The sequence below is a fragment of the Cynocephalus volans genome, chromosome 8 (assembly GCF_027409185.1).
Source record: "Cynocephalus volans isolate mCynVol1 chromosome 8, mCynVol1.pri, whole genome shotgun sequence".
Classification (NCBI taxonomy): domain Eukaryota; kingdom Metazoa; phylum Chordata; class Mammalia; order Dermoptera; family Cynocephalidae; genus Cynocephalus; species Cynocephalus volans.
This window is the reverse complement of record NC_084467.1, coordinates 9,928,383-9,947,174: the sequence shown is the minus strand read 5'-3', so window position 1 is coordinate 9,947,174 and position 18,792 is coordinate 9,928,383. Positions and strand designations below refer to the sequence as shown.

At 44.1% G+C, this 18,792-nt stretch overlaps 1 protein-coding gene and 1 non-coding gene across 6 annotated transcripts in view; both read right to left on the bottom strand.

Annotated features, from left to right (window-relative positions):
* Positions 1–430: 430 nt before the first annotated feature.
* Positions 431–18,792, bottom strand: part of VPS13D (vacuolar protein sorting 13 homolog D) — a 256,779-nt gene continuing 238,417 nt past the window's right edge. For 4 of the 5 annotated variants that reach the window (XM_063104869.1, XM_063104870.1, XM_063104871.1 and 1 more), the window contains 3 exons: positions 14,579–14,710; positions 5,010–5,250; positions 431–3,359 (listed from right to left, as the gene is read on the bottom strand). In XM_063104869.1, the coding sequence (XP_062960939.1) occupies positions 3,228–3,359; positions 5,010–5,250; positions 14,579–14,710 (505 nt within the window). In that variant the 3' untranslated portion in view covers positions 431–3,227. Of the gene's footprint in view, positions 3,360–5,009; positions 5,251–14,578; positions 14,711–18,792 lie in introns of those variants that run through there. The other variant, XM_063104873.1, reaches the window with a different exon arrangement.
* On the bottom strand, positions 4,729–4,874 carry LOC134385431 (small nucleolar RNA ACA59). Its single transcript, XR_010024398.1, has one exon. It is a non-coding gene; the product is annotated as a small nucleolar RNA ACA59 (small nucleolar RNA).

Below are 18,792 nucleotides of genomic sequence, written 5' to 3'. Positions count from 1 at the left end.
GAGACCCCTGGGTCACTGTTGCAACCACCAGATGGACTTCGGACTTCCCAGCCTCAGAAACCATAAGCAATAAGTGTCGTTTTTCTTTATAAATCACCCAGTTCAAAGTATTTTACTATAAGCAATGGGAGTGGACTAACACAATCTACCTAAACTCTAGACGACGACCCCCATCCTGCCAGGGAGTAGCCAGCAGCCTTGGAGCAGTGGGGTGGGCAGCAGCCAGCATCAGGCTGGCTCTGGAGGGTGGCAAGTGCTGCTTCTTCTCGGAAGGTTAGAGCTGCTCAAGGCATGGGGTTGCCTGTTCATGCGCTTCCCTGGACCAAGTGCATTTTACTGTGAACGTTGTACTTTGTTTGGTATTTGTCACTGGGGAGAGTTCTAGAAGCTATGGAACACCAAGAAACCAGAAGAAAACAAACAGCAACTCTGGGAAGTCAACAAAGCATTTTATTCCACAGGAAGAAAAATAACGATTCTGATATAAGAACCAGATTAAAGAGTCTTAATACATTGTTGATTGCAATAGTGTTTACACAGTGGAGAACCAGATATTTTATCAAGCAGCTACCATGGCATTTTGAGGCACAAATGATGCTTAGAAACAACGTGGCCCTGGAGCCTTCTGAACACTGAGGCGATACCCACCAAGCAGAAAGACATAAGGGGCTGGGGGAGAGGCTGCTCCTCAGTTTCCCACTCTGCAGTGACCAGGCCCGGGCTGGGGTGGGGTGGGAAGCAACACTGGCCTAGCTAGCCTTTCCAGCGGGCAAAGAGAACAGCCATGGTCAGGCTGAGACATGGGTCAGCCAACTGTACTGGGTCAGGGTGTAGGGATGGCTTTTGATGTCTCTTTATCCAATTTCCTATTATTCCATTTATTATACTTTCTTCAGAGAGGGACTGTGTATTTGAGGCAGCATGAAAATCAGTAGGAACTATCAAAGTCTCAGACATCACTGGCTAAACACCAATTTAAAAAGAAATGGGGCATTCAAGGAGCCAGGAGCAGGGCCTGCTTCCTCCAGAGCTTTGGGTTTTTTCCTGGTGAGAACCATGAAACTATGTCAGAAGCCCCTGAAACCTTATCACCATGCCTGGCACAAAGGCTGCAGGGGAGCTCAGAAGCTCACAGATGAGCCCCCATTGCACACTCAGTCCTGTCCCATTTGGTCTTTAGATCCCACTTTAACATCTGCCTCTTCTGAGGCACAAATGACAAAGTGAGCAGTTGTACAATCCCAGGGGACGGGCAACTAGTTAAAGAGTGGATTAAAATTAGAAAGGAACTGGAAGAGGGCATCTGAACACCCCTCTGGAGTCCTCCTGAAACACCAGCCACAGGGCAGCCCTCAGCTACTTTCCTGCAGTCAAGCAGTGGCTTACTGATGACAGAAGTCACAAGCCAAACTTGTGGGGGGCGCAGGAGGCAGGCTGGTGAGGAAGACTGGGAGGAGTGAACCCTCAAGCCGTTCTGCTGCGGAGCTTGCACACGAGGGCTGTCAGTCAGTCGTGACTACCACCTAGCAGGAAACAACCAACCAACCAACCAAAAACCCACCCAACCCTGCAACAGCCAAGTTTCAATTCTGCAATCCACTAAGTTAGAGTTCAGAGAAGACTATCCAAAGGTTGGAGTTCAAGATGACTCCAAAACACTCCTCTTTGAAAAACACACACACGCACGCACGCACGCACGCACGCGCGCGCGCGGGGAGAAGTGGCAGAGAGGGAGGATGAGAGCTTAGCTTCATCTGTGTCTTGGAAGGATTTGGGTCATGCGGTACAAACACCAAAACCTTCTACACATCCACTGAGTCATTTCAGACTCAGTTACATGTGCAAGGTTACAGAAATTGATTAGCTTTATTAAAATAAAAATTTAAAAATCACAAGGTGGGTCATTCATTCTAGAATAAGGCCTTTCCTCCCCCTCCCAACCCCCATACTTGGCTTATTCCTTACAGAAAAGGAAAACACCAAAAAACAAGACCCAGGAAGGAGAGGGCACTCACATCAGGCCTTGTTATTGGCTGGAATTTAAAACGAAAGACAAGAGATGTTTTGGCCAAATCCAGGTCCATGAAGATCTTACAAACACAGCTTTTCACTACTTCTATTTCGTTCCCTTTTCTGAAACTCTCTTTCTCTCCCTTCTCATCCTGGCGTTAGCGTCCCTGTGTCCCCTAGGGCTGTGGAGCTGTGATACCAGCATGTGGCTTTATTAAAACAAAACAACGTGAAGACCTTCTCCTTTGCTGTAGCTGCCCAGGAAGGAGAGCATTCTTACTGTGGATTTATGATTTGTTACAACAAATAGTTCAATGGGATTTTTTTCCTTCTAAATCAGGAGCCTACCAATGTTTCAAATCTCTCTAATAATAACCTGAGAAAAACTTATACTGCTGATTTGTGTGTGTGGGTGGGGGGGGGAAGGTAATGGAACACAATTTTACTTCAAAGTTTGGCAAGACTAGTCAGGAGAAAGCCAAATAGGTAGATAAATTTTAAAATAATTTGTAATAATCTAAGAACTATCTGTAAAAGGGGGATGAGAAATAAAAGACAGGCCCCCAAGCCACTCTCTCACAACCATGTCAAGGGCCAGCTCTGGTTCTGAGCACATTGGCTCAAGGCTCCAAACCCAGATGACCAAAGATTTCAAAGGCATCACTCTTGAATACCTTAGATCTCTCCTCAATCTACTTGACTGTGAATACTTTAATTTCCAAAACTAAGACATAACATTCTTCAACTCCTAAGAATGCCTTTCTATAGAGAGTACCCTGAATTAGACGTGTAGAATTAGTGCAACAGAAGAGCCAATATAATTTCATATTACTTTACAGTTAAACCTTCACACACATCACAGGCCTTGTTTGGAAATTCTCCTATATATTTACAAACACACAGTTATACATATATACATGTTAACAAAATACAGTGCAATCTAAAAATTAGATTTATCTCAATACATTTTTTTTGTTATTCAACCAACCTATACCTCTTAAAAATTACTTCCCCATAATCTAAAGTAACTCCACACCCACAAATTAATACAGTTTCCATTTGTATTTTTCCCCACAAGGATTTGCTTTCCCTTCTTCCTTGATATCTTCCCCCAAACCTTATTCTGGTTTTGCCTCTAATTTAAGCCAAGAGTATGGACCTCTTTACTCCTGACTGGTCTGTGTCTTGGAGTGTCTCACTCCAGTAGCTGAGATTTTTCAGGAGTCCAGCTCCAACTGCTCTGGATTTTCATTGAGTCTTAACATAAGTTGTTGTTCATAGTAAAGGCTCTTTGCATAATTTATTTCTTGTGATAACTTGACTGCGAGGACCTCAGATTTCACATGGACCTACGGAGGAGAACAGAATGAATAATCTGCCTGTGAGGTGGGGAAACCAAACGGAAGCAGAGTACATGTGGAACTCATCCAGGCAGCAGCTCCCAGCCCAGCTGCATATCAGAATAATAGGTACGCTACTCAAAAATATAGATTCCCAGGGACCTACTAGTAGTTAATTCTGATTCAAAAGTCTAGAGCGGATCCCTGGAATCTGTGGTTTTCACACATTCCCCAGGTGACTGTGCAGCCAAACCACAATCACCTGACATCTGGGACCCCCATAGCTGTGAACCAGTTTCAGTTCTGAGGAGATGAAGATGTGCTGAGGCAAGACTAAGAGCAAGAATAAAGGACTGTACCTTTGGGATTCAAATCTAAAGTCCAGTGACTGTCAAAGAAGGAAGAAGAGCCAGCAAGCAAATGCCCAGAGGCCTTTCTTACCAAGAACGCACCGCTGCTCCCCTGCCTGGAAAGGGGCAGAAAGGCGGCTGGGCAAGGCTCCCCACCATGGAAAGGAACTGGTACAAGTACTCACACCTTGGAGTGTTAACTCTCTTAATCAGTCAGCCCTAACATTAGCCAATGACCCCAGGGGAGACTGCACAAGGCAAAACAAACCCAAGTGCATTCCTGAGCACGGGGAAGGTCAAAGGACTCATGAGGAGAGAGGCTTCAAAAGGCAGGCTGCTGCTTCTGATCATAGAAAGACCAGAGAGAAGCAGGTCTTCGGAGTGACACATCACTCTTGAATGCAGGTGTGAAGGTCCTGGCCTCCCAGGTGAGAACGAGCAAGACCAGCACCTGGGTGTCATGACAAGCCACTGAGTCAGACTGCGCTGGAGATGGTGGGCCTCCTCACACCTGCTCTGCTGTCCTGACAGCCCCTCTGAGCAGAGGCAGCACAGTGAGGGGCTATGGGGTCTAGACAGCTGGCTCTGGAGTCAGACCACCTGGCTTTGAACCCCAACTCCTACCAAGGTCGGCTATGTAGCCCTGAATGAGTCAACTGCCCTCACCAAGCCTCCTCAACAGTAAAGTGGGGAGGATGGCAGGACGACATTGAATAGCCCATTAGAAGCACTCAGGGTACGGCCAGGCACATAGTAAGCCCTTCATCAATGTTAGTCATTAATATAAACTTTATTATTTAAAAGTCCTGCCCTAACAATAGCTCAGACCCTTTAGAGGCAAAGTATAATTTTAATTACAAATATTTATTGAGCATGCTAGATATTGCATCTTTGCAAAGAACTTAAGTTATGGTTTCCACTGTTACAGGAGAGATAATGGAGAAGCCTGTGTGTGCTCTAACACCTTCTTAGATTCAGTGCACCAAAGAGACCCATTTTAGGAATTAAAAAACCCCACGTATCGTGTTAGTTGTTCCTCACAACCAACTAGAGTAAGTATTGCTACCTGTGTTATATGGATGTGTGACTGAGGCCCAACGGTGGAGCAACTTGCCCAGGGTCACTAGTGGGCTAGCTGGGAGGGCAGCGCCACCCCAGTTAACATGCACTGGCTCCTTCTATGTCCAAGACTAAGCAGCAGCACCCCAGGATTAATAACAGCCTGGCCCGCACCTTCAAAATGAGTTCCTGCTGGAAAGAGGTAAGCAGGGCGGAGGAGTTCCGAGAAGACAGCCGTGTACGGACTCACCATTGGCTTCTGGTGGGAAGGGCCTGGGATGGACACTCCACTACTCGTGTTCACTGCTTTTTTGGTCACCTGCACGTACACCTTCCCATGGTCTTTGGAGACAAGGCAGTGGTAGAGATCATCGTACTTCACTTGGAGGAAAATGGCCTCTCGATCTACATAGTCTCCACTTTTCAGGAAGTAAACAGCTTTGGAGGAGATGAGCACACAGTAGCTGTCAATGTTCTCCACGGCTATGAAGCTGCAGAGGAAGACAAGCAAATGGTAACGACACCCAGCGCTTCTCAACAGCAGGCGCCCAGGTTAGTCCTTGGTACTAAGCCAGCAGAAAGGGGGGTGGGTGCCCCTGTGGGTGCTGGGGTCTGATGGCCTGAGCTTGGATCCAGGCTCCCTCATTTACTACACTGTGGGCAGGTGGCTTAATCACTCTGAGCCTCCAGTTCCTTATTTGTAAACCAGAAATAAAAGTGATCCTGGCCTCACAGGGCACTCAATACATGTTACCTAGTGATAACAACACATTGTTCCAACAACAGAAACAATTTTATACTCTGAAATTGTATTTCGTAACATAAGGCTTTTAAATATTAAGCTGAAGTAGCAGCTGAGAAAGTTCACTGCCTATCATGGTGGGGGGTAAACACCAGCGGGCTAGAAGGTGCGGTGGGGAGGGAGGGGTGTGATGAGTACTGAAGGGAAAAAGCAGAATTGAACAGGCTCGCCACACCACACGACACAAGGAGACGGCCCACCGTCACAGCGTCTGAGCCCCTGCGTCCGCTTCCTGCCTCTCACGGCTCTCAGAAGAGGCCACCCAGTCTCTGCGCAACACCACCAGTGACAGGGAACCTGTGAGGCCACTCTATGTTCAGAAACCTCTAATAGTTATAAAATGTTTTCTTAGGTAAAGCTGTAATCTTCACTTTCCAAACTTTTAGTCATTACTTCTAGAAGTTTTAGGGCCACTCAGAAAAAAATTGAATTCTTCTTCCACAAAGCTCATAGATTTAAAGTGGAAATTTATGCACGTCAAACTCTCTGTTCAGCTGTTGAATGAAGAGCAGTGAACCCTGGAAGCCACCGCGACAGCTCCCCCAGCCTGGCTGCCTCCCCGCATCTTGTGACAGCCTTTCACAATGGGGCTGCGGCGTCAGGGGACAGCAAAAGAGAACAGATGACGGCAAGAATACTAAGAGCTGACAACAGATTGACTGTCGAGCTCCAGTTTCCAAAAACTAGCTGTTCAGAGCCAAGGCTCCACCTGGAAACATTCTGGAACCTGGGTCCAGGACAGATTTGTTCCCAGGTCAGCAGGTGCAAAATCCTCCAAGGGGAGGCTGAAGCTGTGGGCAGAAGGTGGCTAGCCACTGGCCTCGCTCGCCTCTGGGCTTTGAGAGCCTCCCATGAGGAACACACACACACCTTGCTCTCTCAACCTCTCTAAATCCTCCCCAGCCCGAGGATGCACAAGTTCCAACTTCTCCATGAAGTGTCCTCTAAATACTCCACCCATCCCCCACTTTTGAACACTTAATTGCATTGACCTCCCCCCAGCAAAGCGCTGCCAAACACTGATTTGTTCTTCTTTATGCTGCCTGGATAACTATCTCAGCTCTCTAAGCTGTAAGCCCCCTAAGAGTGGGGTCCGTAACTTCGCGCCCATGTGTCCCTGAGCACCCAACCACTGAGTTGGCCACCTTGTAAGTACTCAGTATCTGCCCTGTTCCAGTTGCCACTTTAATCACAGCTTCCCATGACAAAAATTTGGGGTTTATTGTTCTATTCTAACTGGTTGGCAATGCCAAGAATGTAAACTTGTAAAGTCTCAGTGCCAAAATTAGAAAAACCCAGCAGCTTTGAGTGTTCAGGCCACTTAGCACAGACTCTCTCTCATCTCCCATTCTGACAGTATCGGGGGCAGCATCCTCGCTGAATCAAATCCAGGGCAGCGTCCTTGCTGAATCAACTGGAATGGAATCTAAAATAGCCGGTCCAGGGGAAGGAAGGAGGACACGGAGTGACAGAAAGACAGGAAGAGATGAAAAGGCATCCCGACACAGACAGGAAGCAGCAATGCGCCAGCCAGAGCTTGCTGGGAAACAAGCTTTTCAACCCGAAAAGGGCCAACGCTCCTCAGCACAGGTGGGTCAGGTGCATGCCACTGGAGCTGTAATGACTCTCAAAGGACACTCCAAAAGTTGGCCACTGCAATTGGGGTGAGAGCATTAATGTGCACTGAAGTTCCAACTGAGATCTGACTTCCTTTCCTCTTGTTCAGCACAGGACAGGACGCTTCCATCCCATCGCCCTGGCCTGCTGCCCCTACCCCACTCAGCACCTCCATAGCAGACTTTACACACAGCCTGGAGAGAGGGCCAAGGGCGTTCCATCTGGGCAGCTGCTCTGTCACCCAGGCCAGAGTGGCAGACATTATCAGTGCACTTTCCATACTAGAACCCTTTCACAGGCTTTAGAATAGACCCCCTTCCAAGATGCCACAGATGGCCCAAGTCCTCCATCAGGTCAGAACGACTTCTGCAGGAAGGGCGCTTCTGAGCTGGGACACTCCCCTAAAGGTAACAGGGGCCAGCAGGGTGGTGACGAGCCCGACAAGCAGGGTGACTCTGGCCAAGTCGGCTGCTTTCTTTATGGCTCACTTTCTTCATCCCTCTGATAGAGATGATAATACCTGTCAGCTTCCTTCACAAAGAATGCACGGCCCAACAGACATGCAAGCAGAAGGAGCAGCTCTGTAAATCTGCACAGACCTCTATTCTGTAAGTCCAGGGGGCCCCATTCATTCCCTGGAGCTGCTACTGATATAATAATATTTTGTGGACATGTGTAAAATATTCTGAGTCTTTTCAAATCAAAAGCAGATCAGGGTACATCCGAGAGAGGGAGAAAAGGAGACGGTGAGACCACCTCTGTCTCTCCGACTTCTCCCGGCACTTCCCCAGCAACCCCCTCTGCCAGCGGCCAAGGCTTTGGGTTTCATCATCATCATCATCATCAGTTTTATTTTTTAACAAAATCTGGAAACCACACCAAAGAATAATTAGAACAGCTGCACACTAGTCCCCTTGTCTAATGGAGACTGATCCTAAACTTGTTACTCTGTGAGAGTGGAGTCCAGACTCAGGGTGATGAGAGAAGCAGAGCAGGCCCAGCTCTTCCCCTCTGCTGCTCACTCCCTCCTCTGCCCCCTTTCTCCTCTAAGCCACTGGCCACTTCCCTCCCTTCCTGCCCCCCACCTGCAGAAAGCCAGTTCTCCACGTGAGAGGCCCACAAGTGCAGCTGAGTGCACGCTGCCCACATGGGCTTTCCACTTGCCCCCTCCCCAGCCGAGCTTCACATGAGGATTGGCCCACAAACGAGTGACCACTGGAAAACCTCATGACACCGAGGGAGAAGCCACGGTGGTCTCAGGTGGATCCTGAGTACACTCATTCTGCTTTGTTTTTGTTTTTAAATCTATTATTAACTCAGAGGGAGGGAGAATGAAAAAAAGTAGTCAGAAGCACAAAGCATCTGGATAAACTGTATCCCTCACATATGAGAATGAGAGAAGTCACCCTGGTGTTCTGTTGACACATTTTAGGTTGCTGAGGATACTATAACTGATTCTATTTTTAAAAAAACAGTATTTTTTTATACAACTTTTTAACTTCAGTTAGTAACAGTTTTAACTCTCCTTGAAGAAAAAAAGTGTCTGGCCTTGAGGTCAGTGGCAGAAAGTGTCTTTTCAGGAAAAGGAAGGCTGCGGAGTACAGCTCACATCCTTCTCTGGAACGAAGGGCACTGACAGTGGCCGAATCTGGGAAGATTCAGTGGCACAGAAATAGAACCCACTGTTACTAACAATATCTATAAACCACAAACTATGGGAGTGTTCACAACAGCACCAGCGGCATTATCAACAACTTCAGTCCTCTCCCTCGGTGGCAGGAAATAACATCTCCAAGTCACACAGCAGACTTGTTACTGGAGCCAACCGCCCTGGTGACAAGTCGCCTCCGCCTCTCACCAGCCAGATGGGCTCGGCACAGAGCTTCCCTGTCCTGATCTGAGGAACAAGGACCATCATGTCCACTCTGCAGGGCCGCAATGATGATTGGAACTAATCCATGTGCCTAAATGCAGGAGAGATCCTCACTCAATGGTGGCTCTCTTCTGTTGAGAACAGGTGCCAAGTTATCCTGACCCTGTGGGGATGACCCCCCTGCAAATCTCCACATCCTCTCATCAGCAGGCTGGAGAAATGGATGTCCCTCTAATCGGCCACGTGGGAAACAGGTTCAGGACCAATTCTTGCTCAGGGAGAGAAATCTACCACGTAAGCTGTTCCAATCACCCTATTTGGTTTCTTTTTCTCCCACTCTCTTATCTTTTGCCTTATAAACTGTATATATTTTATTCTACTCCTTTTGGAATCATCTTAAAATCAGAAAAGTTCTGAGTCGTCTTACTGCAGGAGCGCTCCCAGAATATGCTCCTGCATCCCCAGGCATGAGCTCCACCAGGTCCCGTGTCTGCTGAATCTGTGTCTCAGCCCGTGCCACTCTGAGTGCCAGACTCTTTGCAGAACATCTCCACACACATGTTGCACAAGTGCTGCACACTCAGCATGTCTACAGCTGAGCTCCTTTCTTTTCTACCTCTCTACTCCTTTGGCACCGCCGACCTCACTTGGTGGCGTCCCCATCGACCAAACAGGCAAGAACCCGGGAGCCACTCTCAACCTCTCCTCCTCACTCAGGGTCCAGGTGTAGCCAGTTCACTGATTGCACCGATGCTACCTCTTAAATACCCCTCAACTCTGTCCCCTTCTACTTACCTTTCCTGCCACTGTGTGCTCTGGAGTGTCCACCTTTTACCTGGATTGCTCCAAGGACCTCCTAACTGGCTTCCTGCCTCTAGTCTCCAGCTGATCTATTGCTCTATTGCTGTCAAGGTAACATTTTTAACATGCAATTTTGAGTGGGATCCTCTTCTTCAAAATCTCACCACTGCCTACAGGAGAGGTAAGCTCCTTAGCAGGACGATTAAGGTTGGGCCTTCAGAACCCAGCCTGTGGAACCCACCCTTCCAGTTCTACAACTCTATTCCTTCCGTCCTACACATGTGCTGCTGCCACACCTGGCTGATCTGAATTCTCCGGACAAGCCATGAGCTCTTCTGCCCTAGGCCTTGCCCACACTGTTCTCTGCATACATGCCTTTCTCTCTTCTCTCCTTGGCACCTTCCTCCTCCTGAAAGGCCAGGTCAATTGTCTACAGCCTTCTCTGCAAAGCCTTCCCTGGCTTCCAGGCATAAATTAATCACCTCCCCTCTGTAGTCTCATAACACATTGCTCATACTTCTATTTTAACAGCACTCACATGCTATAGGTAGTTGGTAATCTTCTTCTGCTAGACTGGGAACTTGTTGAGGACAGAGCAATTTTCTTACTCATCCTGGCACATAAGAGGATTCAATAAATTTACGTATTAGGGAGTTTCAGAAAATGACAGTGAAATTACATTGTAAGGTCCAAAGAAATCTGCCAGCGCACATGCAACTTTGGATGCTGGACATATTTTACCCAGTATTAAGTTAAAGAATTCCCTCAGAACTCTTCATTTAACTTATTAAAGATTTAGCAAGCCATCAACTTTTATCAGAGTAGCTGGGTAATCTGCCAAATTAAAGTTTTAATTCAGTGGCATATCAAAGAATGTCCAATTTCCTAGGTGTCAATAAGTCATTGATAGGTTATTTCCTGGTTTAGAAAATGGAAACTAATGAATTTTACCCCATTCCTAAAAAGGACTGGTCTTTTGTTTTTATTTTGAGACTGTATGCATTATTACAATGTTTACATTTGTAATTATATGCTATTAGAATCAATATTATAGCCTGTGCTCAAAAAAAAAAAAAAAAAATTCCGTTTCTATCTATTTTTCTATGCAATTTCTCAAGAACAGACAAGATACAAAATACCATAAGATAGTATGTTTACAAAAGGGGGCAAGAAAGGAGACTTTTGACTTTATTTCTGTCTGCAGTCTTTTGAATTTGCTAACTATGTGCATGAGTTTATTTCATTAAAAAGAGAAAGAAGGGCCAGCCAGTGGCTCACTTGGGAGAGCGTGGTGCTGACAACACCAAGTCAAGGGTTAAGATCCCCTTACCGGTCGTCTTTAAAAAAAAAAGAGAAAGGACTTATCTGGATGGTAAATTTATAGGCTATTTTTGTTTTCTTTTTTAATTCTTTTCTGTATTTAAAAAACCCTCAAATTTTACTTTCTAAAACTACATTTTAAAAATACAGTCTGGGCTGGCCAGTTAGCTTAGTTGTTTAGAGCACAGCCTTATAATACCAAGGTAACAGGTTCAGATCCCTGTACAGGCCAGCTTCCCCCCCCCCCCCCAAAATACAGCAATAAAAATACAATCTAGCTGTCAAACTATAGAAAACAGCACATAGAGCAACATCTCAGGTCACGTGGGTTGCTCCTGAGCATAAGAGCCACCCTAGTGCTTACAATCCTAGAATGTCCCTTTGTCTAGGATGAAGTATTATAGAAACAAAATAGGTACTTTTTTTTTTTTTTTTTTTTTAATGAAAATGAGGTTTCTGGCTATCGATTAGAAAGAAAAATTAGGGCCAAGCCCGTGGCGCACTTGGTAGAGTGCTGCGCTGGGAGCGTGGCAACGCTCCCGCCGCGGGTTCGGATCCTATATAGGACTGACCAGTGCACTCACTGGCTGAGTGCCGGTCACGAAAAAACGACAAAAAAAAAAAAAAAAAAAAAAAAAGAAAGAAAAATTAATTTAATCATACAGGGTAAATTTTATCATCATCTTAACCCAGGATTCTGTTTCAAAACCAAAATTGAGAAAAATGGGAAGGAATGTAATTCTGCAACATACCAGAGAAATATTTGATGAATTTGAAACTGAAGCCTTTCAGCTGGCCAGACCTTAAATCATAAGTCAGTAACTATCTTTTTAATACTATTTAATTAAATAAAATGAAAAAATTAAATGCAACTTGATCTGGGAGAACAAAGTTGAAGTCACTACAGTATTGGGGACTTTGTGGGGTTTTCACTCCATAGGGAAATAATTACACAATATTTTCCAGAAGTGAAACAGTAAGTCTAACTGGAAAAAAATGTGGAAACATTTAGTTAAACAGTAGAGCAAGGTATTACAGACCCTTTTAAGGGGTTAACTCTGAAGGGAAATATGCAAATAATTAGGTCTTTAAACATGTTTTTAATTACAAATCTAGGATAAAAGTCAGAAGTATAATTTGGTGCTCGTGTGCTTTTCCTGAAAACCTCTTTCTTGCAAAATGATGACTGAATGTTCATGTCACCATGAAGACCCAGGATGACAACTGAGGATGCTTCAGAAAATCATTTGCCAGATTCCTGGATGACTTCTTCCTTGTATGTTGAGGAAGGCCATGGTCACGTGCCTCCTTCAACATTCACTGAAAGATTTAACCCACAACTCAGGTGGAGACACATGGTTTTCATCTTCAGAGTCAAAATTCATTCATGCTAATATCTCCTCCCAGTCCACCAAATTTTAAGAGTTTCGTAAAATCTATTTTACTGATTTCGTTTTGTTTCCAGTTTTCAGCTCCTCTGGCTCTGTTTTCTATGTTTCCTATGCTGGCATCCTACACAACTTCTCTTCTGTTTTCTGGCACATGTCATTCTAATGCACATGTATTTCGTAAGAACCTGAGATGGTCTGACTTGCACAGAGGTGAGTTGGGGGTCAGGGAAGGGCAGTAGGGGATTAAAACTACAACATACAATAATTTATAATCTCACTTAACCTTTGACCAAAAAAACTCCCAGAAGATTGAAAAGTGGACATGTATTAATACATATGCTAAACTGCAGCTATCCAGATGTACTACTGAGTACCTATTATATGCTAGACACTCTTCTAGGTGCTGGAGGATTCTTCAATGAATGGAACAGACTGAAATCCTGATCCTCACAGGACTGCCATTCTAGCAGAATTGCATCATGCTCTTCTAGACCTGAGAAATGGCTCTTTGGACCTCCGATCCAAAGGCCAAAATTTCCATCAGCAAAGTGGTACAAAGGTCAGCCATGGCAGCAAATCCCCACCACAAGGCAGAGGGGAATAGGAAGTCCTCCCTGGAGTGAAGCCAAAGGTCATTCTGGGTATCAAGAGTAATGACAACAGCTGAGGCTAGAATAAAATGACATATGCCATGAACTGAATTATGTCCTCCCCAAACCCAAAATTCATAAGTTAAAGTCCTAACCCCCAAAATGTGACTATTTGGAATAAGAAAGTAATTAAGGTTAAATGAGGTCATAAGGTTGGGGCCCTGATCCAGCAGGATTAGTGCCCTTACAAAAGACAGCAGAGAGCCCCCTTTCTCTGCCATATGAGGACACAGTGAGATGGTACCATCTACAAGCCACGAAGAGAGCCTCACCAGGAACAGAATGAGATGGCTCCTTGGTCATGGACTTCCCAGCCTCCAGAACTGTGAGAACATAAATTTCTGTTGTTTAAGCCACCCAGTCTGTGGTATTTTGTTATGGCAACCGGAGCAGTCTAAGATAATAAAATACACCTCCATTATGAAGAGAGCTTCCAATAGCACCACGGAGGGTTTGGGTTTACAAAATGCATCTGATAAGATGCCATCCTATCCAGCAAGTAATAAACAAATTCTGGATTCAATTTTTGATATTCCCATTCAAACACTGCTACAAAAATATGAGTTGAGGTCTACCTAATACTGTCTCTAACAATAACCTTGAAGGTTATCCTGAGAGTTGACCTCTATCTACTTCAGACACTCCTCCACCAACCAAAAAACAACCACAGTTCCCACAACCCTCCCTAGCTTCCTTTACCTTAAAGGAGACAAATAAGAATTAAAAGAAATTAAACTAGCATTTTGCTGTTCACCAGACATAACTAACTGATTTCTCTGTGCTGGTAATTCTAACACCTACTCAGGTTATAGAGCACTTTATGCTATAAGCGTCTCTGCAGAATATACTAGCATAGTGATATATTTCACTCTACCATATCGATTAGGAATAATTTCACTAACTGAAAATATGACAAGATCCCAGGTACATAAGGCTTTGTATTTAAAGAGTAAACAAGACAATCTTAAGAAAACTGCATTCCCAAAATGTTCAACTATTAGTTGTTTGATATTTACCTGCAGCAAACAACAGGACATCAAAGTTTTAAAAAAATTTACAGTCTTAAAATTGAGAACATTTTATCCATTACCTTCTCTGAACTAATTGGAAAGAAACTGTCATTTTCTAGAAACAAAACACTAAGGTCCTGCTATGGAACACAGTTTGAGAACCACTTCTTCAAGTAAAAGGCTGTTTACAAGTAGTTATATCTAAAGCTAAAAACCATTAAGAACAAGGAATCCTTTCACCAGCTCCGAGGGCTGAGAACCACGATGATTCTCAGATCAGATGCTTCTCAGACTCAAAAGACAGAAAAACAACCCAGTGGCCCAACAGGGCTGGTCTCCCACGGCTCTGACTTACAATTCGTCTTGTATGTTGTCTGTTAGCTTGAAGAGCTGCTCCTGTCCTTCTGCCTGGCTCTCAGAATAGCGGGGAAGCAGTCCCTGGGGCCCTGTGCAGACACGGGGTTTCCGAACCCTCTGGGCTTGAGTCCTAGATGGGTAAATGGACAAAAAGCAAAGAGGTCAAGTGTTAAGGTTAAACTGATTTTCCTTCTTCTCCTAAGATAAAGCACTACTCAATACAAGACATACTCTAAATTTAGTGAACAAAATTAAACCACAGTATTGGCCGTGAATGCACTATAAGTTAGTGGGTACAGACTCCCATTCTGAATTTGAATCCTGCCTCTACCATTTTCTACCTATGTGATCACAGGTAAATTAGTTACTTAACCCCTCAGTTTCAGTTTTGTCTGTGGAACAGGGTGATGACACCTACCTCACAGGACTGTAGTGAGGATCACGTGAAATACTGCCCATCACACTGTGCTTGGCAGAATGTGGGCTTCTCACTAATGCTGGCTGTCGTTATTGCTATTATTACTAGGCTTCCACTTGGTCACCCCTTATTTTTCTAGGAATCTTTAGGGGAGACATCTTTGGACTTGCAATGAGACCTTGGGCATTTAGTAAGGGATCTTGGGCATTCAGTAAGAACACACCAAACTTCTACATGACTTCTAAGATGAGCTCAGTTGCTTGGGTGGGTACAGGGTGAGGGATGGAATCATCATATGAGGGGAAGAATGGCTCCATGGACTGGTCCAAGGCCACAGTCTGGGATTCTGCAGTGGCTCTAACTCATGCCACTCAGCTGTTGGTTGCCCAAAGGAATTTGCTTTGCTATGGCTTTCAGGGTAGGCTGATGTTGTTTTTTTCCACAAACCATACACAGGGCAATTGATAAGTACTTTTTGGTGTTTTCCTAGAAACAGGAGTCCATATTTGTCTTGGAAAGGCTGTGCATATTTCAGATGACTGATAAGAGTGTACTCGATTTGTCCTCGGCCTTGTACTTGCTGTTCTTTTTATTATTTGTTCCTGGAGCCTACTGAAGCAAAACACCCCTCTCTAGACATAGCTAACAGAGAGGAATAAGCTTACGTACTGAAGCAGCATGACAGGACCGTGTTCTAAGAGTAGTGTAGAGACTTACTAACAAGGGCAAAAAGTGCCCTGGTGGTCAAATAGGGGTAGAAATATGGACAGAAACAAACTTGCCACAGGCCATGCCCTAGGTTAGCTGCAGAGCTGGGATCACTGTAAAGTGTTATTGATCCCAGGTCAACACTCAGTTCAGCACGCCACGCAAGTCTGAAGGACAGCCCCACATCCGGGTTCTGACTCCTTTGCCAATCTTCCCCAAGCTGTTTGGGAGGCCCGTAGACTCAAATTCAACATCTATCCCAAATCCAACTATTTTTCCATCTCTACTGTAACTAACAAATGATCTCTGGATTTGTGATGTATTATTGCAGTACCTCCTAACTTCTCTCTACTTCCATCCTTTTCCATTATCCTCACAGCAACAAGAATGGCCCTTTCAAAATATGTTAGATCAAGCCAGTCATCTGTTCAACAAATTTTGTTCACATCTCACTTGGACAAATATATTTACTTATTGTTTGGCTCCCCAACTGGGATATAAGAGGAATTTTGTTCCACTTACTGATATCCCAGGATCTAGAAAAGTGCCTGGTTTATGGTAGAGGAGCAATAAGAATTAGGTGAATATACTAGTGAATGCATTTGTGAGTGGGGGATAGTAAAAGGACCGTTTATTAAAAACGCTAAAAAGGGAAGGTGATATGCAAACTTTGGTGGAGAGTTTGAAGACTAGAAACTTTGAGCTTTGAAAGCCAATAATCAACATTAAGGCTAAATGTGAACCAGCTGGCATCTCAGGTTCCTGAAAGAAAGGTCAGGGCGTCCCTGTCTAGTTCACTGATCACACAAAGGGGGGGGGGGCATGGATGCAATGACAGGAAATCAACACCTCGGTTGACACATCTTTTTCCTTGGAAGAAATAATCTCTCCATTAGTACCCAAAGCTGAGGAAAAATATGCTACCAAGTAGGAGAAAACTTACTGAGAGTCCTAAATTCCTCTGGTGAGATCCAAGGAACCCAGAGAAGCCAAGGAAATGTGGCTAGTTTCTGGACCTAAACTCTTGGAAATCACATCTCATAACATCTATGGAATAGTCAAGAGTGTAAATAAATGTGCCCCATATTATCACATTATCAAATAGCTTTCTAGTGCAAATAGTTATTTCTTGACTCAGTGGCCACTTTCAGGGTCTTCCCCAAATTTCAGTGATCCAATCTCACCTCCACTTCTAATACATTATCTTCTAACTTGTGAACTACAAACACACTGATAAGAGAATGCAAAAGCAGACTAGCTCCCTTGTGGGTATACACTGCCAGTTTTTTCTTTTCTTATCTGTCTTCCCAATGGGCTGCAAACTACTTTCTCACTTCCAAGGTCCTCACTTTGTGATCAAACAAATATAGAGGGAAAGGTTGGGTACAGTGTTCAATACTGCTGACACGAAAAGCTCATTGTGGCATTCAAGGCTCATTTCTCACATCAACATAGAAGAAGAGAGAGTTAAGTTTTACAGCAAGGAAACACAGTCTTCCATTACAGCCTTATAAATAGAGGGACTACTTCCAGAAGGGGTGATTTAGCCAAAGTCTTGACCAGAAGCAGAAAGTTGGACTAAAGGAATTCTTCCCACATTCCCCTATTACCTTATCATTGTCAGTACTGAAAAACTATTATTTCTTCTCCTAAACTCAACTAAAATCTTATCTTCTCAGGTCCAAGTCAGCAGGCTGTGATGGAAGGATAGAGGATGGTACTTAAAGTCACAGTGTGTGAACAAATTCAGTACAAATTTAATCAAAGAATTATAAAAAACAATGATAAGCTAGTGTTTTCAAACCCCATACGCCAGCAAAAAGTTTAAAGTGATATTCTTCAGTGCAGGCCACTGTGTGATAGAGTTATTTCCTTCACATATTGATGTGGCACTATAAATTCAAATAACCCTTTGAAACTAGCATGACTGTCCGTAACAGCAATCCTAAATTTATGTTCATGCTCTGTGACCCATCAGTACACAGTGTCCATTTTTAAGTGACTGTTCTTAAGTCACTTTCATGTACGAGTACGTTCCAGTGAGCCTATGACTGGAGGGAAAGGATTCTATTCCCATTATTTTTTAACTGGACTTTAGGACTAGACGCTGTATTGTCCTCAGTTCAGGGCCCAATATGGTCATTGGCCTTTATGTATTTATTTGAAATAATATAATATAAGCATCTGTGGAACCACCATGCCCATCACAAAAACTCCATCATTGACCATAACTACAATCTATGTGTAGTCTTCTGCCACCCCAATCCCCGATTCCTCCTCTACCTAAGAGAGCCACTATTCTGAATCTCATGTTTATCATTCTCATGCTATTCTTTTTTTTATGTAGTCTTATCACATTTCAAAGTATGCTCTGATACATTCTTATTATATTCTTTGGTTTTAGTTATTTTGGGCTTTTCAAAAAGGATGTTACTGTCACACTGCTAAGACTCAGCCATTGTTTTTGTGTGCAGTGATAATTCATTTATGGTACCTGCCTTATTAATATCCTATTGTATGACTACTCTATAATTTATCCATCTTCCCATTGATGGCATGTGGATTATTTCCAGGTTTTGCTATTACAAATGATGCACTATAAACATTCCTGTGTATGTCTCCTGGTGAACTTTGGGTACATATCTGGAAGATATTTGCTGGATCACAGGGTATAAATGTTCACCTAACAAGATAATTCAAACTGTTTTCAAAGTGGCTGAACCATTTTTACACTCCTACCAACAGTGAGTGCATTTAAGAGATCCCAGCAATCTACCTCCTTTCCAATGCTTGGTATTGTCAAGACAACACTATTTAATACATACCAATTGGCCAGTGTGGCTACTTAGCACTTGAAATGTGGCCAGTGTAACTAAAGGACTGAATTTTAAATTTAACTTAATTTAAATTTAAACTGCATCTTGGACAGCACTAGACTCTCAAATCTTTGCAGTTTGATGGGTACAAAATGGCATCTATTGTTTGCTTATTTCCATCTTCTCCTTCCAGCCTAAAGGATGTGATCGTGTCTAGTAACAAACGTGGAGTAGCTGTGGACCTGCCATTGCTGCTAGAGCATAAAGGTC